Here is a 21,789-nt window from a genome sequence, read left to right on the forward strand (position 1 = left end):
AAGTGCTGGGATTATAGGCATGAGCCACTGCGCCCAGCCCATTTCTTAATTTTTAAAAATTATTTTAAAATAGAGATGCAGTCTCACTATGTTGCCCAGGCTGGTTTCAAGCTCCTGAGCTCAAGCAATCCACCTGCTCCAGCCTCAAAAAGTACTAGGATTACAGGCATAAGCCATGGCGCCCGGCCTCATTTCTTCATTTCTTAGCCCTTGTTATGTGCTAGCACACAGTAATCTTCCAGCACTAGGAGTACAATCACAAAGCAGCCATGGCTTCTGCCTTTTAGGAGATTATTTCCTTGTTAGTTACTTAATTATAATTCCTTAATTATAATACTATCTAGACCATAGTAGATACAGATATAGGCACAATTAATTCTGATTGAGGCTGGTAGGAGAATGGGGTGAGAAATCCGGGTTTTGAAGGATGAATAGTTCACCAGGCATCAAAATGGAGAAGCCCTTTTCACACCCACTGCTTTTCTTTAATCATTCCAACCACTCTGTGAAATTTTACATTCTCTTTTTCCTAAGTGAAAACACAGAAATTCTAGTGATAAATACCTGCCCAAAGTCCTACACCTGTGAGCTGATGGCGCCAGAATATCAACTTGAGTCTCACTCCCCTACATGCCGTAACTTTGTCCATTTCACACAGCAGCACTTTTTTAAAGTAAGCACAGAGCAACAAAGTTCACGTTCCGGTTTAAAGTTTCCACCATCAAGGAAGATTGAGAATCAGGAAATTTAAAAACTAATTTCATGTGCAACACAAGCCTACAAAAGGAGCGTCCAGCCCTGCTTGCGGCCTTCGAACCTCTTGCCTGGTGCCAGAAGGCTTGGGAAATGTGCAGTGTGGTGAAGTGGCCGTGTCGGGGCTCTGAGCCCACAGCCTGGATTCCAGGCATAGCTTTGCCATGTCCAAGCACCCGGACCTTGAGCAAGTTACTCAGCGTCTTCGGATCCCAAGCTCCTCATCTATAAAACAGGGCAAGTGGCAGACCTGGCCTCGTGAAGGACAAATGATTTAATACACGGAAAGTCCTTCACAGAGTGTCAGGCACATAGTAGGGCCACAATAAAACTATTGTTATTCATATTATTGCCACATTGGTACCCAAAAGAGGCCCTCAGAGGGGAGGGGTGGCTAAATCTGGTCCCAGAAATGAAGCCGATCCTGCCCCTGGGGTTTATTTTTATTTATTTATTTACTTATTTTTGAGACAGGGTTTTCCTCTGTCACCCAGGCTGAAATGCAATGACACGAGCACAGCTCATGCAGCCTCCAACTCCTGGGCTCAAGCGATCCTCCCACCTCAGACGCCTGAGTAGCTGGGACTACAAGCATGCGACACCATGCCCCAGCTAATTTTTTTTTGTTTTTAGTAGAGACGAGGTCCCACTATGTTGACCAGGCTGGTCTCCAACTCCTGGGCTCAAGCAATCCTCCCGTCTTGGTCTCCCAAAGTGTTGGGATTATAGGTGTGCGCCACTAAGCCTGGTTAGTCCTGGGGCTCAGAAGCCATCAGAATAGACTCCAACTGGCTAGTTCACACCATCCCTGGCACGTCCGTCCTTCCCACCTCCACTTCTCCTTGGAGGCAGCAGCCTCTGTTGTCCTCTGTTCCTGAAAGCTGAGCTGCACGCCTTCTGGATTCCTGGCTCCGTGAACGTTCATATTATGTTAAAGAATAAATAAAAGGATCAAGTGAATGAACCCATCCTGCAAGACAAGCATGGTGCAGCACTGACCAAGCATGGCTCTAAATCAAGAGAGCCTGGCCCTGGCACATCGCAGGTCACTAACCAGCGGTCACTGCATTGTCCCCACAATCCTGCAGAGACACGAGAACAATAGGAGCGAGGTTCTGTCCTGGGCACCGGCCGGGTACTTCTGTGTGGCAGACAACAGCTGTGGCCAGCCAGCCGTGCGTGCTGTGCGTTCAGCGCATTCCCCGGACTGGAGTCTGGGCATCGCAATCGCCCTGCCCAGCTTGCCTGGCAGCCCCGTGGCCTTGCTGGCATTTGTCTTGTTTTGTCTTGTTTTCCCCCAGCCACAGACGCCTCTCAGTTTCTCAGGCTCTGAATACAGACTAAAGAGGATCAGAGTTGAACTTCACTCTTAATTCTTCCAGGCTCTAGCCCCAGCTCTGTCACTCATTAACTGTGAGTTTAGGGCAGGTCCTATCACTGCTGTGGGCCTCAGTTTCCCCATATGCTGATGCATCTGTGTGCCGGCCACAGGTGAAGTATGAGCTTTTTGAGGTCAGTGCTGGCAAGTGTGGGTGAGGCCAGACCCTTCCTGTGTGGCCGACGGCTGGCAATATCCGTGAACAACAAGATTCACGCCCTGTGTCCTGGAGCCGAGCATCTGTATCTAGCATCTCCTAAGGAAATAATCTACAGTGTAGAAACATTTCTTGCCTGAACTGTGCATCACGGTGTTGTCTAAACAGAAAACTGGAAATAACAGCTACTACTTCCGGGTCCCAGAAATTAAGACATTGTTCTAAGCACTTTCCCTATATTTGCTCATTTAATCCCCACCACAACCCTACAAGGCAGGCACTACATTGCCCTTACTTTATACATCAGGTGACTGAGCCCAGAGAGGGTAAGCCATGTGCCCAAGGCCACACAGTAAGTGATGGAGCTGAAATTTGAACCCACGCCATCTGGCTCCAAAGTCCACTGTACTACACCTTCCCCCTTGGCAAAGTAAAATAAGGTTCATTTAAAGGTAAAATGCCTTCATAAACAAATTACTCCATTAAAACAAAAGAAAAGAAAAATTTCCAGAATACACCAAAATAGAATATGACACAGCAAGTCAACTCATCCAATTCTTCATTTTACAAATGAGGACACTGAAGCCCAGGGAGGGAGAGACTTGCCCATGGTCAGGCAGGTGGTTAGTGACATACAGATCCCTCCACTAAATTAGCTGGGTGTGGTGACACACACCTGTAATCCCCAGCTTCTTGAGAGGCTGAAGCACCAGAATTACTTAAGCATGGGAGGCAGAGGCTGCAGTGAGCTGAGATTGTGCCACTGTACTCCAGACTGGGTGACAGAGTGAGATTGTCTCCAAAAAAAAAAAAAAAAAAAATCGCCCCCCCTGGATTCAAGTTCCTCCACATCAATGACCGTGCAATTAATTTACACCCTCCACGTTTCACACAAAGCACAAGAATGCATGTGCATTACTTTATTACAATCAAAAAGTCAAGGGTTTATTAATACAGTAATCTTAAACTAAAAGCCAATCTACTTCTTCTTCATATGGAAATGATGGCAAAAAGTGCAGCTGGGGAAATGACCTGGTCCCCAAGACATGGCACCTGGAATGGGCCCATCTGGAAGGTCCCTTAGAGAACATCTGCTCTGAATTCCCGTGAAGCAGAGGGGAAGCTGATAGGCATGCCAGTCTCTGCATGGTTTTAGCGGCCGTGGAAAGACAGCATTATACCAGCAGAATGGATCCTTTGTCACCTAAATGGCTATATTTGCAACTGCAGCATAAATGTAAGGTCTTGTAGCAGCTTCAGATAATTAACATTTGTAAGTGGAGAGGTGGAAAATGCAAATGATAATGGTCAAAATATGAGCCTGCACCTGTAGTTCAGGCCAGTATTCCAGCTCCCCCACTGCAATGCACATCTGCGCTTCTTCATTCACCAGCATCCCTTTCTCTAACAACTGGGATCACGCTGGAGCTGCCAATCATGAAACCCCGCCTCCCTGCCCAAAGGCGTGTGCACGTGACCCAAGCTGGGCCAATCAGGGTCCTCTTAAGAGACTGACGGACACTGAGGAAAGAGGCCTCTCTCTGCTGGGATCCTGAACCAAAGGGACCACCATAGCATGGACCGTTTCTTTGGCTGTGCAGAGGCTGCCTGACGCCAACCCCAGAGAAAAACAGAACTGAGAGATGAGATGAAAATACTGCATGAGCCCTCGATCTAGCCACACCTAAAGCCGAAACCCCTGCACTTCCCACTACCAAGAGCCAAGCAATTCCTCTTTGTGCTTCAACTTACTTGAGCTTGCAAACATATGAATTATCACCACCACTCCCACCTAAAGGTTCCCAGCAGGGAATTAATTTCCTCCAATCCCCCTCAGTCACCGGCGCACCTACCCAAACTGAAAAGAGTTCTAGAGAGGAAAGAAACTCTGCAGACTGCCTTAGTGGGTATGAGGTTTCCTTTGGGGGTGATGAGAAAGTTCTGGAACTAGACAGCAGTGATGGCTACACAACATTGGAACTCTGTTTAATGTAGCCGAATTGTACTTTAAAATGGCTACAATGGTAAACTTTATGTTATTGTATTTTACAATTTTTTATTATTCATTTAATTTATTTTAGACAGAGTCTTGCTGCGATCTCGGCTCAGTCTCCTGAGTTGATCTCTTGGGGTCAAGCAATTCTCCTGCCTCAGCCTCCCGAGTAGCTGGGACTACAGGCCACGTGCCACCATGCCTGGCTACTTTTTTGGTATTTTTAGTAGAGACGGGGTTTCATCGTGTTGGCATGTTCGCCAGGCTGGTCTCGAACTCCTAACCTCAGGTGACCGGCTGCCTTGGTCTCCCAAGGTGCTAGGATTACAGGCATGAGCCACCACGCCTGGCCTGTATTTTACCACAATTTTTTAAATGGGAAGACAAAAGAGAATTGCAAGATCTGCAATGTGGTGCCCCGTGTACACATCCTGGTGAGCCCCCTCCCTCTGCTCCCTTTCCTCCCGGCGACGTCCAGGAGTGGGCCAAGCACGGCGGACGGAATTCAGCAGGAGACCTTTGGCCACAGAACAGGCCTTCTTTTTCATTTTCCATCCTGCTGCCACTCGGAAGACCCCTGGAAGCTGGTTAACCATTAAAACCCAACTGGCCTGGAGAAAAACAGCCTGTAGGGTTGAATAAGTGGTTTTCCAAAACAAGGGCTCCCAGGCCAGACAGGGTGCAGACAGCAGTGTCAACCAGGAACGCTGACTACATGTGAAACAAATGGCCTTTGTCAGCATTTCCTCAGTCCCAGGCACAGTGCTAGCACTGCTCAAAGCCAATCTGATGCCCATACCTTTTAAAAATGATTATCTCGCCTCTTAACTCCGGAACCCCACCTCCCGAGATTGTTTTCTAAAAGAATAACTCAACAGAAGACAGAAAGGAGCTGCATGTATTAAAATGTTGGTTGGAACATTCTTTATAAAAATAAAAATTGGAAGCAACTTAAGAGGCCAAGAACAGGGGAACATTTAGTACATGACGGTACACTTGTGAACCAGGACACTCTGCTACCAGAAAACCATGAATTACAAAGGTGGTGCATCCATATCATTTATGAAATTACATTAACCTTAAAAAAAGCAGCTGCAGATGACAGCGTGACCTATAGGCTGGGACCACAGCAAAGCCAAAAGGCAGGAGGCGAGCCCATCCAGAGAGTGGCCAGGAGGGACGTCCAAAAGCGGGAACTGACAGGGGGACCACAGGACTCTATTATGTCCTATCATTATTTTTTTATTTATTTATTTTATTTATTTATTTTTTTGGAGACTCGCTCCAAAAAAGGCTAGATCTTGGCTCACTGCAACTTCCGCCTTCTGGTTTCAAGAGATTCTCCTGTCTCAGCCTCCTGAGTAGGTGGGATTACAGGTGCCCACCACCACACCCGGCTAATTTCTGTATTTTTAGCGCAGACAGAGTTTTGCCATGTTGGCCAGGCTGGTCTCAAACTCCTGACCTTACGTGATCTGCCTGCCTTGGTCTCCCAAAGTGCGGGGATTACAGGAGTGAGCCATGACACCTGGCCATATTGTTATTTTTTAAATAAAAGTTTTATTTGGGGCTGGGCGTGGTGGCCTACAATCCAAACACTTTCGGAGGCTGAGGTGTAGGAATGCTTGAGTCCAGGAATTCGAGGACAGCCTGGGCAATATAGTGAGATCCTGTCTCTCTTAAAATAATAATAATAATAATAATAATAATAATAATAATAAATTATTTTAGAAGAGCTTTGGAGTTACAGAAAAGTTGCAAGAGGTAGCACCAAGTTTCCATATTACCTTCCTCTTAACACACACATACATATTTCACCACTGTTAACATCTTACATTACTGTGGTACATTTGTCACAGTGAAAAAGTCAACATTGGTACATTACAATTAATTAAACTCCCGACTTTATTTATATTTCAACAGCTTTTCTGTTCTAAGGTCCAATTCAAGATAGCACATTGCAGATAGCCTATTTTTTTGTTTGTTTTTCTTTTTGCAACAGGGTCTCACTCAGTCTCACTACACTCACTCAGGCTGAGTGCAGTGGCGAGATCTTGGCTCACTGCAGCCTCGACCTCCTAGGCTCAAGCCATCCTCCCACCTCAGCCTCCCAAGTAGCTGGGACTACAGCCATGTGCCACCATGCCTGGCTCATTTTATTTTGTTATGTTGTGTAGAGATGGGGTCTCACTATGTTGCCCAGGTTGGTCTCAGACTCCTTAGCCAAGCAATCCTCCCACCTCAGCCTTCCAAAGTGCTGTGATTTACAGGCGTGAGCCACCGCACCCAGCTGAGCCTATTGTTTTTAAACGTTTGTTTTATCATGGACCAATTACACTGCTTTGAATCTTTAAAATAATGTGCATGGTGGAGGACGGGCAGTGGTACCCCCCGCCCTCTGTAACAGACAAGCTGCTGAAGGGACATGTAACACTGTTTCTGGTCACCTGAACAACAGTTTAAAGGGGCGGTAAGAGGGAGAGATTCCCTTCTTCATGGGTTGTGAGAAATCCTTTTGCAAAATGGAGATCCCTTTAGTAGGGAAAGACCTCTCTCCCTCACCTACCCTACCCCGGGATTACCTTTTTGGAGTTCAGATTTTCTTTTCTCAACATGACCGTGTTACCCGTACCCCAAGTGAACAACCTTGGAAGTTTCTGACATTGCAAATGTCCATTTTCTTTAATGGCCAGAATGGAAAAGAAAGTAGGCACTGTTCAGAGAGGGTACAAATGAATTCTCCCACGGGATCCTTGCGACCACCGCCGACAGTCAGCCAGGACACCACAGGGTAGTGGCCGCTATTCTGGTCCCCCCACCAGTTCCCATCTCTAGAAGCAAGCAACCTGCCCCACCCACGGAGGCAGGCACCCAGCTGCCGTGCTTCTGTTATGGGATAGGTGGGATCGTAAACACAGTTACCTCCTCCTAGCCAGCATCCTGAGACAATTCTGGTGACATTTCACCAATGGCTTTACTGGTGCAGAGACACAGCATGGCTTGTCCCAAGTCACCGCTAAGCTACAGACCCAGGAGTCGAACCCAGCCCTCTCCCTCCTTGCAGGATGCTGACCCTTGGTGAGCTGTGACCTCCAGACTCTGGAGGAACTCAGTACCTGTACGACCTCCTTCACCAGGGTCTTGTCCGTCCCGGTTTTGGCGCGCTGCAGCCCGCTGACGTTCTCACCGATCCACGTGATGAGGGCAAACTTGGACCTCTTGCTCATGGCATCCCCGGTGGTGAAGCGCACGAAGGCAAACAACCGGACGTCATCTGTGGCCAACAGCGAAAAGAGAACATGGTGCTGCGTTAAAACACCCCAACGTCATGTCCCTGGGGAGAGGCTGTGAGCCACGAGTGCACCTGGAGCAGCACAGCAGGAGACCGGTGCAGTTCCCTGGGAGCGCCATGTGCAGAGGACGGGAGGGAAGCACTCATCCACTGCCCTTGTCACACTCTCCTGAATCCTGGCAACAGTGCTGCAGGCTTCATGCCCATTTCACAGGTGGGAAATGGAGGTTCAGAGAAGTCACATGGCACTTTCAAGGTTGTGAGGGAATTCAAGGTCATGCTGGGATTTAAACCCAGGCCTTTCTGGCTGCAACGCCTACAGCCTTCCTACAATCAAGGCTCAAAGTCTGGGTGGGCCCATTGCACAGATGTGGGCGCCGCCAGCAGTGCCAGGGCCCAGCCAAAAAAAATTTAAAAATAAAAATTTAAAAAGGCTCAAATTATGGGTCTTATTTAGGGACCAGAAATTCATCCTCTTTGTAGACCAGAAATTCATCAACTCTTTTTGCCTCAATCTTTGCAGTTTGGAATGAGACTCTACACTGTAGAGAGACAGGAGGGGCAAGGGGGGTGCTGGGTATGAAGAGGAAACAAAGAAAAAGGCTCTTAATTTGGCCCGGGATATGGCTCCGAGGATATCTCACTTATGACTAGGCAATTAGGTCAACAATGAATTCTGAACACATTTCCATTGGCTGTGTTATGCTTGTTCTATCTTATACAGTCATTTTTATTAAAATGGCTTCGAGGGCTATTTTGTTCCATTGATCCACATTAACTTTTATTTCAATGCCACACTGTTTTTATTATCATGACTTTAAAATTTGTTTCACAATCCACTATGCTAAGTTCCCCCATCCTCCACTGCTCTGTATTATCAAAATATCATTTGATATTCTTGAATTTTTTTTTTTTTTTTTGAGACAGAGTCTCGCTCTGTCACCCAGGCTGAAGTGCAGTGGCACGATCTCGACTCACTGCAAGCTTGGCCTCTAGGGTTCACACCATTCTCCTGCCTCAGCCTCCCGAGTAGCTGGGACTACAGGCGCCCACCACTACGCCTGGCTAATTTTTTGTATTTTTAGTAGAGACGGGGTTTCACTGTGTTAGCCAGGATGATCTTGATCTCCTGACCTTGTATTCCACCCGCCTCAGCCTCCCAAAGTGCTGGGATTACAGGCGTGAGCCACCGCGCCCAGCCTGATATTTTTGAATTTTTAAAGTGATGTGTGTATTGGCCAGGTATGGTGGCTCACCCCTGTAATCCCAGCACTTTGGGAGGCAAAGGTGGGAGGATCACTTCAGCCCAAGAGCTTGAGACCAACCTGGGCAACATGGAGAAACCACCTCTCTAAAAAAAAAAAACCAAAAAATTAGCTGGGCACGGTGGCAGGCACCTGTAGTCCCAGCTACCAGGGAGGCTAAGGTGGGAGGATCACTTGAGCCCAGGAGGTTGAGACTGCAGTTGAGTAGAGATTACGCCACTGTACTCCAGCCTGGGTGACCAACTGAGACCCTGTCTCAAATAAAATAAAATAATATGTGCGTGCACGTGTATGTGTGCATTGCATGTGTGTGTGTGTGCATGCGGGTGCATGTGTACCCCACTAGGATAAACCAGAATTGTTCAACATCAGCTCGACTGGCATCTGGGGCCAGATCATTCTCTCTGGTAGGAACCGTCCTGTAAATTGCAGGGTGCTAAGCAGCACCCCTCACCTGGCCCCACCAGTTATGACAAACAAAAATGCCTCCATACATTGCAGATGTCCTCCAAAGGGGGCAGAACACCCCCAGTTGAGAACCTCTGCTGTAAACCGTTGGTGTCCCCATTTAATTGGGACCCCTTTTGTGTTTTCCAACAAAGTTCTGTGCCTCTTGAGGGCATCACATATCCTTATTCAGCTTACTTCACAAACAGTTCATATTTTAATTGCCATTATCACCAAGATCTCATTACAATTCCTAACTGGTGGTTGCTGGCACATAGGGATGCCACTGGTTTGGAGTCATTCACCTTGTATTAGCCACTTGCACAAACTGATGCTCTCTCAGGGCGTTTAGTTGCTGGTGTGAGGGTTTCTCAGGCACCTAATGATATCGTAGAGAGATATGTTTGCTTCTCAAACATTGTGTGGATTTGAATCACTGGGGAAATCTTCTTAAACGCAGCTTCTGATTAAACAGGTCTGGGGTCTACGCTTCTAAGAAGCTTCCCAGTGATGCTGATGCTACTGGTCAAAGGATCACACTTTGAGTTAAAAAAAAAAAAGAAAAAATCAATCTGCGTTTCTTCCTAGAATCTAAGTACGTCCCTGCAGAGTCCCACACAAAGCATGTAGGTTAGCACCAAGACCCAAGGACACAAACCACCTGTCTAAAGGAGACACAGGCCTGGAGCTGACAAGCTCACTTCCTGGTGATTATCTCAAAACCGGAGGGGGTACCCAGCACGTTCGCCTTCAACAAGAAGCCGGGTGGTCTAACGGGTCATCCATTTGTCCCCGGGAGCTAAGGAACACGCAGCTCTCAGCAGACCATGAATGCGTGATCCTAGCTGCAGTCCAGGGTCAGGGACTCCACAACACTTACTTCTTAAAGGAAACTGATCGTCATCACCACTCACATTGGCACAGCACTTTTCAGTTTACAAAACATGCTTCTATTTCATCTCATTTGGTCTTTGTAACAACGCTGGGAGGCAGATGAGGTAGAGACGTCATGGCCACTTTCATCATCAACATCCAAATCACCTTCATTGATAAGGGCTGGAGGCTCAGAGGCCACGTGATGTGGCCAGACTCACAACACAGTGAGGCCAGAGCCAAGGGCCTGGACACCTTGGGTGTGTGTGCTCAGCCCCCTTTCTCCAGGGAACTGCCCCACCAGGCCATGGCCATCTGGGGGTCAGTAGGTAACAACGCAGCAGGGATAGAAGGAAGGGTGGTCTCAGGGACACTGCGCAGGTGAATCCACAGGGCCTGGTGACCAACTGGATGTGAGAAGGTGAGGACACAGGAGTCCAGGGCACAGGAGACCCCGAGGGGTGAGGGCCCCACCTCCCATGCCCAGGGGACTGTGCCTGAATTCCCAAACATCAGCCTGGGCTGCCTCACCTGTAAAACACGTTCTTTTCTTTATTGAGATAAAAGTCACATAACATAAAATTCACCATTTTAACCACTTTTTTTTTTTTTTTAGAAGGGAGTCTCGCTCTGTCGCCCAGGCTGGAGTGCAGTGGCGCGATCTCGGCTCACTGCAAGCTCCACCTCCCGGGTTCACGCCATTCTCCTGCCTCAGCCTCCCGACTAGCTGGGACTACAGGCGCCCGCCACCACGCCCGGCTAATTTTTTGTATTTTTAGTAGAGACGGGGTTTCACCGTGGTCTTGATCTCCTGACCTCGTGATCCGCCCGCCTCGGCCTCCCAAAGTGCTGGGATTACAAGCGTGAGCCACCGCGCCCGGCCATTTTAACCACTTTAAAGCATCCAATTCAGTGGCTTTAAGGACACTCACAATGTTGTGCCATCATCGCTACTATCTAATTTCATCACTGCAACGAGAACTCCCGTCCTCAAGAACAGTCACTCCCCATTCTCCACCCCACTCCCCCAGGCCCTGGCAACCACTCTTCCACTTTCTGTCTCTATGGATTGGCCAGTGCTGGACATTTCACTGAAATGGACTCATACGCTATGTGGCCTCTGCAGTCTGGCTTTCACTCAGCGTCACATCTCCAAGGTTCATCCCTGCTGCCGCGTGTGCGGGTCACCACTTCATTCCTTTTAAGGCTGAACAGCACTCCATTGCATGGAGAGAGCACATTGTGCTTATCAGTGCATCAGTTGATAGACATTTGGGATCCTTCCAAAATGGGGTGATTTCACGCCTCCCTTATCAGTTGACCATGATGACTGAAAGTGAAAGCTACAAAACCCACCTAGCCCATCAGGGTGGAACCTCCAACCTAAAGCTCCTGACACAGGGCGGGGCTGCCAGGTGGCCACAGCGCACAGGAAACGAGACTGGTGCAAGAGATGGCAGTTCCTCACTTGTAAGGTGCAAAGTGCGCAGCCACAGGCGGCTGGTGCAGACTTGGAGTGTGGGGGAGCAGCGCTTTAGCTCGAGAGCATTTCTCAGCAGTCCCCGTGGTGTCTGGGAAGCCAGGGCTCTGTTTTGAGGAGTGTCGTCAGAGCAGCAACACCAAAGTGCTTAATTAAATGGCAGTCTTGACCCGAGGGGGAGGAGGGGCTGAACATCCGCCTCCGACTGCATTTCACAAGCAAAAGAACACGGTGAGTGTGTTTCCATGGTAACCGCTCTTGGGTTCCCATTTCCACATTGGTCAGCCCGGACTTGGATCCAAACTACCCATCCCTGGCCCAAGCCCCCATGGAGGTAAGTTACCAGCCCTGCTTTGGGCCAACGCAGTTTTTGGGGACCTCAACCATGTGTTCAGACCAGGGCCAAGGCTTCGGGCTGAGCCAGCTCTCCCAGCCTCTCTCTTCTCAGTGTCGCCCCCTCCCACGGCCCTGGCTGGCTCCTCTGCGGAGCTCCATGGCTTTTCCAGCGTCTGCCCTCTCTGCTGGCTGCCAAGTGCCTCCACATGCCGGCCATGCTCTGCGCACCTCCAACCCTCCACATCCACCCTTCCCCTCTTTCAGACCTCCCCAGGTCTACCTTGGGCAACACCCTTTGCCCCTGGAGGGTCACAGGTTCTTGTTGAAGAACCACAAGCATTGTCCCTGTGTCCTAAGTACCAGCCCAGGGCCTGGCACAAGATAGATGTACAATAAGTAAGTCACACCCACAACCCCAAGGACACTGGGAACCTTCCAGAACCACAGCCTGATGTCATTTAAATGATCGTGGGGGAGTGGGGTAAAGAGGGACGTGGTTTGCTAGGTGATTGCTGGGTGCTTATCCGACAATGGTTTGGTCAACAAGATTGCTGACAGGCCTGTTTTTGAAAATCCGAGTCACGTTACGCTTACAAATGTTTGCTGCTAGAGATCTGGCACGACAGTGACGGGTCAGCTGAGTCGGAGACAGAAAACCTGTTGCTCTGCGCACCGTTTTTGCAGCTGCCCAGCAGACTGGAGGCCTCTCCCCAACCCCGCTCACCCTGAAGGAGGTTCTCGGTCCCTTTTGACCTCACACTGGGCAATGGAAGGGGAAGCGCTAGTTCTTTGTCCCTGGTTCAGTTACTTTCCCTCTTCTGAACAAATCGGGTCCACAAACCCCAGTGGCAGTCACAGCCCCACATCAGCAGTGGGGAGCCCTAGGCTCCCTCGTCTACCTCGGGCTATTGTCACTCCTGTACACGGGAACACTGGCATATCTACTAAAGGGCACAGAGAAACGCTGTCATGTACATATTAGTGTGATATGTGTGTGCGTATATATTTGTGTATGTGTATATATACATATATTTGTGTGTATGTGTCTATATGTGTACAGGTGTGTTTGTATATGTGTGCATATACATACATTTGTGAGTACAGGTGTATATATGTGTGTATATATATTCATGTATTTGTGTATGTGTATGTGTGTTGTATATACATGTATGTGTATGTGTGTTATATATACATGTGTATGTGTGTGTGTTATATATACATGTATGTGTATGTGTATGTGTGTTATATATACATGTATGTGTATATGTGTGTGTGTTATATATACATGTATATGTGTGTGTGTGTGTATGCACTAAGATGGCAAAACTGCCCAGAAGAAGGTTGGTACCTGGGCTTTCCATCACCCTCACTGTGCCACTTGGTCCCCAACAGGGCCAATCGTCCATCTCTTCAAACTGAAGCTGAGAGTCCAGGTCTAGGCAGAGGAGACAGGGAGACTGGGCAACCCCAGTGGGGGATGGGGGACCCAGGACTTCACCCAAACACAGGCACCAGAGACAGATGCCATGAGCTCCTTCTGCTGGAGCCCTCAGCACAGGGGAGTGGTCTATACCCTTAACCTTCTCTGCAATGTCCAGGGTGCAAGTTCAAATTCCAGAATCCTTTAGAAACTTACCCCCACATGTACTAGCCTTGTGACCCAGCCCAGAGTCCTGAACGTCTCTAAGCCTCAGTTTCCTCATCCACAAAATGGGTCAAATACTTACCTCATAAAGTGGTTGGGAGGATTACATGAAACAGAAATGAGATCTGAAGGGCTGGCTGATGGGAATCACGGCTGTTGAAGGGCTGGCTGATGGGAATCATGGCTGTTGAAGGGCTGGCTGATGGGAATCATGGCTGTTGAAGGGCTGGCTGATGGGAATCATGGCTGTTGAAGGGCTGGCTGATGGGAATCATGGCTGTTGAAGGGCTGGCTGATGGGAATCATGGCTGTTGAAGGGCTGGCTGATGGGAATCATGGCTGTTGAAGGGCTGGCTGATGGGAATCATGGCTGTTGAAGGGCTGGCTGATGGGAATCATGGCTGTTGAAGGGCTGGCTGATGGGAATCATGGCTGTTGAAGGGCTGGCTGATGGAAGTCATGGCTGTTGAAGCGCTGGCTGATGGGAATCATGGCTGTTGAAGCGCTGGCTGATGGGAATCATGGCTGTTTTTTGACCCCCAACACCTCTCCAGTGAAACTGCCCTCAGGGGTCCACAGGGGCCTCCTAATTGCCAAAGGCAACAGCATCTTCTTCATGCCCACTGGGGGCGTTTCACACCATTGTCAATTCTGCCCTCCTTGAAACTCTCCCTTCCCACAGCACCCAGGGCATGGTGCCATCTTGGTTCTCAGAGCACTGATCCCGCCTTCTACTTTCTCCCTGGCTCTTCCACCCCCTCTGTCTCCACACACACACTCCCCAGGGTTCCACCTCATCCTCTCCTTTCCCCTGACACTCTCTCCCTGGGAGATCTCAGCTACCACCACAGAACACTGGCGCACCGGCCCCTGCCCTCACGACTCTCCACTGCTCTGTCCTTAACAAGGTGGGCAGAGTCTGCCCTCCGTTTCTCGCCATTTCCTGGCACCTCGCACCCCTTACACACAACTGTTTGCTAAGGCAACCTGGAGCACTTAGAAGAGCACAAACTCCAGAGATCAGCCAGCCAGGGCCGCATCCCAGCCAGGGCCGCATCCTAGCAGGGGCCGCATCCCAGCCAGGGCCGCATCCTAGCAGGGGCCGCATCCCAGCTGGCTTCCTTCTAGCTATGGAACATCAGATGAGGGTGCTTCATGCTCTGAGCCTCAGCTGTTCCAGCTGTAGAATGGGGACAACTTTCTGCATCCAGCTCTGGGTTTCAGAGTGAGGCACTCCGAGGCACACAGTCACGGAGTCACTCCTTCTGTGAGTCTTTCTTGAGGAGAGATGGAAGACAGTGAAGGTCTGAGAGGTAACTGAGCCCCAAGTCTACTAAGCACTTATGAGGGGCCGGTCCCCACTCTAAGAATCTGCACACTGCAGATTCTTCTCCTCTGTGAGGGCAGCACAGATCGCAGTCCCATTTCACAGATGAAGAAACTGAGGCTTGGAGAGGTGAAGTGAGAATGAGCCACACAATCCGCCCTGCCCGCTGCAGAGCTGCTGAAGTCCACAGCAGCAGTTCTCAAAGTGTGGTCCTCGGACCAGCAGCACCACAGCACCCAGGAACTTATTAGAAATGTGGGTACTCAGGCTCCCCTCAGCGCTACTGATCCAGACACTGGGAGTGGAGCTCTGAAACTGTGCTCGAATGAGCCCCAGGGTGATCCTGAGGCTGCCAAACCTTGAGACCCACTGACTTAGAGGAAGAGGTGGAGAAGAGGAAATGGTGAGAACTCACTGTTGGGAGAGGGGACGAGACAAAGGTCTCAAGGGCAGAAAAGCTGAAGTGCTCAGAGTTCAGCCCCCACGCCCTCCTTGCTGCCTGCCTGCCTTTTATTTTAAGCAAATGACTGCACGAAGCAGCTTCCTGCAGAGTCCGTGGTTCCTGAACACGCCCATCAAAGACCACCAGGACAGTCCCTCCAGGGCTCCCTCCCCAAAATCCCACACCCCATGAGAGGGAACAGCCATCATTAGCAAGAGAGCTACTGAGCATCAGCCCTGGGTACCACGAGGCCTTTCTGCCTGTGCTGCCTCTAGCTCCTCTGCTTGCCCATAAGCCACGAGGATTCAGATGCATATCATAGCATCACACTGAGCCCCATCTCAGGGCTGCCGTCACTGAGGATACAGCAAGGTTAGGAGCCCCATCCTGAGGATGGTGGTTTCCTTCTGGTCGGTGTCATGCACTCAGAGCCCAGGCCAATTGCACGCTGGATGTCCCTGATTTGAAGACTATGGATGCCCTCCCCTTCCCACCCAGAGAGAGTCTTGTTCATGAAAAGACACAGCTGTTATGTTTAACGTTAATAAAACTCCACTCTCAAAAGAGCCTGACCCTTCCTTCCACTGGTCTATGAAGCCTCATCAGAGGCCAATGATGGAGCTTTGGCTCCTGGAAAGGACCCGTGGGGACCTAGAAGCCCCAGGCAGGGCCCTGCAGGTAGGTAAAGGGAGCCTCAGTCCAATGCCCAGGTCATCTCTTCAAGGTTCTCTGCCTTCATTTACTAAGTAAGTTCATCTGTGTCAACAAATCAGCATCCTAACGTTCTCAGGATACCGCCTGGCGCAGAGCTGTGAACTCAGCAGCCGGCCCTGGTTGGCTGTTACATGCTCTTCTCTCTGGCCTTTCCCTCTCCTGGCTCTCCTCTGATCTTTCCCCTGGGTCCTGGAGGTGCCTTTACGCCTCTCCCACCTCCTCCCCATCTGTGCCTCCTCCTCCCCTTCTCCCCCCCAACCCCCCACCACCAACCCCGACCTCTCTGGAAGAGAGAGGGATGGGGCAGGGAAAGGCCAGAGGGGGTAAAGGAGAGACAGTGGGGGTGGGAAGGACCACACAGGGAGACCAAGCAGGAGACCAAGCGGGAGAACCAAGTGGGGGCGGCGGGGACCAAGCGGCGGGGGTGGCGGGGAGCAAGCAGGGGGGGTCCAAGTGGGGTCGGGGGTGATCAAGCTGGAGCTGCTGAGCAGTCAAAGGGATAAGGATATGGGAGAAAACCCAGTGACAACAAAAACAGAGGACGACCACAAAGGGGCTAGGAACGGGGGTAAAGGCAAGAATTCCCTGTAATCACCAAAGCCACCAGGATGAGCCGCTCAAATAATTCCCCAAAAGTTACAAATGGCATATGGTCCCCACTAAGCTCTGAAGGCCTGCCCCTCCCCCCTTCCCCCTCCCACCCAAACTTGAAATCTCAGGCTCAGGTCAGCACTGAGGAAGAGATTCTGACCAGGCACCCAGTGTTCTCACCAGGGCGGCCCCGACACAGGATCCACATTGACTGGGGGCCTCTGCCTTCTCCCCAAAGAGATTCTAGTCTCCTCTGCGTATCGCCAAAGCCAGTCCTGGCTGGAGGACCAAACCCCCAAGGAAGGAGGATCTGCTATGGGCCAAGCACTGCGTAAGTTTCTTAACACTTTTGCAAATGTTTTGAACAACCTTTTTTCATTACAAAAACACATACTAGGTGTAGAATAATGAGAAACACAAAAAAGCAAAATGAAGAAATTAAGGATCCCCCACCACCCTAGAACTTTTTAGCGTAAGTCCTTTTGATGTTTTCAGCTACTTTCACATCTGTCTGGGTCTTGTTATGGCCCCAGCACTGATCACCATGCCAGGCATGTCATAGGCACCTTATACGTTATCTGTGGGCCAATGGAAAGAAAAAAGAGAGAATCATTTCAGAATTTCCACCCAACACTTAACTTTAGAGCAAGGCCAAAGAAAGGGGGAAGGGGAGGACAGGAGGAAGTTGCCCCAGAGAGCGGCAAGATTGCAGCTCACTCTAAAGCTGCCCTAACTTTACAGAGACTCCGGAGAGGTTATGCAAACACGGCTCAGGAAGGGAAAAAACAACCCACACACCAAAAAGCTGAGCTGTCAGCTTCCACCGAGGGAGCTCCCTGGAGCGAGGATGAAAGGAAATGGGAAAGAATTCTTACATCCTGCTGCCCAGAGCAAGGGGACAGCTGGGCAGTCGCCATGGCAGCGGCTGGCTTCTAGCAGGCTGCTAAGGGGAGAGAGGGCAAGGCCGGGGAAGGAGAAATGTCTTCTTGCCACCAAAGAGGAAGGAGGGCTCAGTGGCCGCCCACGTCTGTAAGAGGGAGGGGGCCTGAGGCTGGGGCTGGAAGGGGCCAGGTTCGTTGCTGAAGTTGAAGGGAGAGCTCTCATTACTAAGAGGCCTGATATCACTATACCACTTGCTGTCTTTTTTCAGAGTGACTTTCCTAACTCCCTGCAGTTGACAAAAACAAAACCAAACCAAAAACACCGTCCTGTCCTGCTCAAAAAACTTTGCAAAAATATTAAAAAGTGTAAAAACTGAAACCCATTACTCTGTTTATTTCTAAACTCCTTTTGGTTTATTCCTTATAGGGCATGAATAAAGGCTCTTTTTTTTTTTTTTTTTTGAGACGAAATCTCGCTCTGTTGTCCAGCCTGCAGTGCCGTGGCACGATCTCAGCTTACTGCAACCTCCGCCTCCTGGGTTCAAGCGATTCTCCTGCCTCAGCCTCCTGAATAGCAGGGATTACAGGCGCCTGCCACCATGCTCGGCTAATTTTTGTAGTTTTAGTACAGACGGGCTTTCACCATGTTGGCCAGGCTGATCTCGAACCCCTGACCTCAGGTGAACTGCCCGCCTCAGTCTCCCAAAGAGCCAGGATTACAGGCGCGAGCCACTGCGCCCGGCCAAGGCTCTGTTTCTTTATGTGATCCGCATTGTGTGGGTATCTGCGTGTAGGCACATTGTTTCTGCATTGGAGCTCACACTGTAAATGCGGTTTGATATCCAACGCAGGAGACTCCTCAAATGATCCCCGATTCATTGCATTTTCACGAGGTGTGAATGACCCAGCTTTCCTAGCTTGACAGAGAACATAAGAAAATGAAGTACAGGATGGCCAGAGGAAAAGAAAGATGATTACTTCGGCAGAACCTCCAGGGTATAAGCTGATCTGGATACCCAAATTAAACCGAGAGCTAAAGGTTTTCCCCCTATGACAAAGCACTAGCACTTTCTTTCATGATAATTCTCTACTTCCTTAAATGGGAGTTAGTGTGTTAGCCCTGACTCCACCCTCTGACTTAGAGAAGAGTGGCTGTAAGCAGTCCCTGGAGGCTCTGAGGACCTTATTACAGTATCTATAGCATCTATAAGGAGACGCTGCGCCACTGAGGGGTTCAGTGTCTGGCTCCCAATCACTGAACAGCCCTGGCACACACTGCTTTATACTCTTGTGTCTGCTTTTCACTGCTGTGCTGCCTCTTCCATCGCTGTGGGTTGGTTATTTGACAAACACTTACTGACAATCTGTGATACAGGGATTTTGCTGAAAATGCAATCCCTACCTTCAAAAAATATACAGTCTACCATGGCAAACAAAAATGTAGTGTGTGAATACCATGAAATTACTGCTATGGTAAAGAGTTGTGAATGGCAGTTACAGGAGCATCAAGGAAAGAAGGAAATCCGCTCTGCCTGGGCAGCTGTGACCAGGACTGGCTTTGCAGAGGAGGTGATGTTTGATTAGGGTCTTTTTCTTTTTTCCCCCCGAGACGGAGTCTTGCTCTGTCACCCAGGCTGGAGTGCAGGGGCACAATCTCGGCTCATGCAACCTCCGCCTCCCGGGTTCAAGCAGTTCTCCTGCCTCAGCCTCCCGAGTAGCTGGGATTACTGGCACGCTCCACCACACCCAGCTAATTTTTGTATTTTAATACAGACCAGGTTTCACAATGTTGGCCAGGCTGGTCTCGAACTCTTGACCTCGTGATCCCCCCATCCTGGCCTCCCAAAGTGCTGGGACTACAGGCATAAGCCACCGCACCCATCCTGATCAGGGTCTTGAAGGATGACTCAGAGTTCCTCCAGAGAACAGGGTAAGGACAAAGAGGGTTCTTGTTGACAATTTGAGAGGGAGATTGTGACAGAACTCCAGACAAAGCAACAGCCTCTGCTGGCAAGTTCAAAACGCCTTCCTCCACCAGCCCTTCTCTCTTTTTCCGACTCACCACAAGCCAGAAGGGCATATGATGCAGCTGATGATAACTGTGTGCAAACTAAGAGCTTAAAGGCTCAGAATGAGCTACAGGCCTCCTTCAGCTTGCTCAGCCCTACTCCAGGAGGGAAGGAATCTCATTCCCTAGCACATCCAAAGCACCCAGACGATGCCCCACATGTCCTCAATACATACTTCCCGAATAAATGAAGGGCATCTACATGGCATCTTTGACTTCTCAGAGGCTTTTCAGTTCCAAATTTGCAGCGTTTCAGTTCAATGGGGGTGGGGGGGTGCCATTTTATAAGAGTAAAACCAAGCAGATGGGCACAGCAGCTCACACCTGTAATCCCAACACTTTGGGAGGCCGAGGCAGGAGGACTGCTTGAGCCCAGGAGGTTGAGGCTGCAGTGAGCTATGATCGCACCACTGCACTCCAGCCTGGGCCACAGTGAGACTCTGTCTCAAAAAACTTTTTTTCTTTTAATTAAAAAAAAAAAAAAGAATACAACCAATTCTTTCCCAGGATTTTTAAAGTGTGACTTCCACCCCCAGAGAGCAGGAATGAATAGACAGGCAGGAATGAACGGATATGGACAGACATAACAACTGATTTGTTTTGACAAATTTGTGGTTTAATAAAAGCACATGTGGCCAGACGCAGTGGCTCGTGCCTGTAATCCCAGCACTTTGGGAGGCCAAGGCGAGCAGATCACTTGAGCTCAGGAATTCGAGACCAGCCTGGCCAACCCGGCAAAACCCTGTCTCTACTAAAAATACAAAAATTAGCCACTCATGGTGGTGCACACCTGTAATCCCAGCTACTCGGGAGGCTGACGTAGGAGAATTGCTTGAGTCCAGGAGGCAGAGGTTGCAGTAAGCTGAGATCATGCCACTGCACTCCAGCCTGGGCGACAGAGACTTCATCTCAAAAAAAAAAAAAAGTGCATGGAAAGGGAAGGCCAAAAAGGCAGTGTTGCTGGAGTCAGCGATGCCAGAGTCAGTGATGCCTGCGTAACGAGGAAGCTGCTTCTCCACCTTTCACATGCACCAAGAACGGTAGCCCAGAGGGACGCAGCTGGCTTGAAAACTCAGCGGCATGAGAGCCTGGAGACCAGGGTTCAGGGCCTGGCTCTGCCCCTTTCCTCCCATGCGACAATGGCCCAGCGACTTCCCCTCTCTGCCCCCCAGTTCCCCGGAGGCCTCTCCATCTCTGCCTGGGAGCCCCTGATTGGCGGGAGCAGACTCGCAGCCGGTTTTCCTTCCCCGTGGACTTTAACAACACTCCAGCCCGCAAGCCTGCGCACACCAGCCCCCACGGGGACAGCTGACTCACTTTACTCTTCTACGGATTCACTTATTCATTACCCCATGCAACATCCGAGGCAGAACCTCCCCTCTTCCCAAAGGACTGAGGCAACGAAGTGTGACTCAGTCAGGGCTCTGCGCCAGGCTCTGAGTGAACACACTGGAAACCCGGCCGTGGGTACAACACGGCGTCACAGCTCTGCCGTAAACACAGGGGGACCCACTGAGAACCCAGGGGACCAGCAAACCTCCCCCTGGAGGTCTCCTCATCGGTGACACAGCACGTTGATCCTCATCAGCCAGCTGAGGGGGTGATGCCCTGGGAATCGGGCCTGGCACACAGAAAGTGTTGAGAAGCGCTAGGTGAGGATGATAAGGACAAGGCGGCCTTGGGACCAACGATGACAATGGCAACAGACTATGAAGCGAATGGAGGCAGTGGGGGAGCCGGGAGTTCAGAAGGGAGAGGCAGGGCTGTGTTCAGGGAAAGGGGCTACTCAGGGCCTGTGGGGTTGGCACATCATGCCTGGGGACCCAGAAGAAGTGGCAGAATAAGACTCTGCCCAGCTGGGAATGAGCCACAGAAAGGGCCAAGGCAAAGTTCTAGGAGGACATGAAACAAAAGTGATCAGAATAAAATGCGCACTGCTCCAGGAAAACCCAGAGGCCTCACATGGCTCCCGGGGCCACTGCGCCCTGGGCCCTGCCAGCTACCCACCTCCCCCCACTTTCTACCCCCCACTCCCCACCCACCTTCCTCCCTGATGGCCCCCACCCCATGCTCCCCACTCCCTACTACTCCTGCAACTCCCCTCTCTCTCCCGCTGCCCCACCACAGCCCGACCGCATACTCCCCAA

The 21,789-nt window shown here is 50.2% G+C and overlaps 1 protein-coding gene across 1 annotated transcript in view; it reads right to left on the minus strand.

Moving 5' to 3' along the window:
• Positions 1-21,789, minus strand: part of COTL1 (coactosin like F-actin binding protein 1) — a 52,608-nt gene that overhangs the window by 16,641 nt on the left and 14,178 nt on the right. Inside the window, exon 3 of the mRNA XM_016930291.3 lies at positions 7,398-7,555. Within this exon, the coding sequence (XP_016785780.1) occupies positions 7,398-7,555 (158 nt within the window). The remainder of the gene's footprint in view (positions 1-7,397; positions 7,556-21,789) is intronic.

Source organism: Pan troglodytes, chromosome 18 (genome assembly GCF_028858775.2).
Source record: "Pan troglodytes isolate AG18354 chromosome 18, NHGRI_mPanTro3-v2.0_pri, whole genome shotgun sequence".
NCBI lineage: Eukaryota > Metazoa > Chordata > Mammalia > Primates > Hominidae > Pan > Pan troglodytes.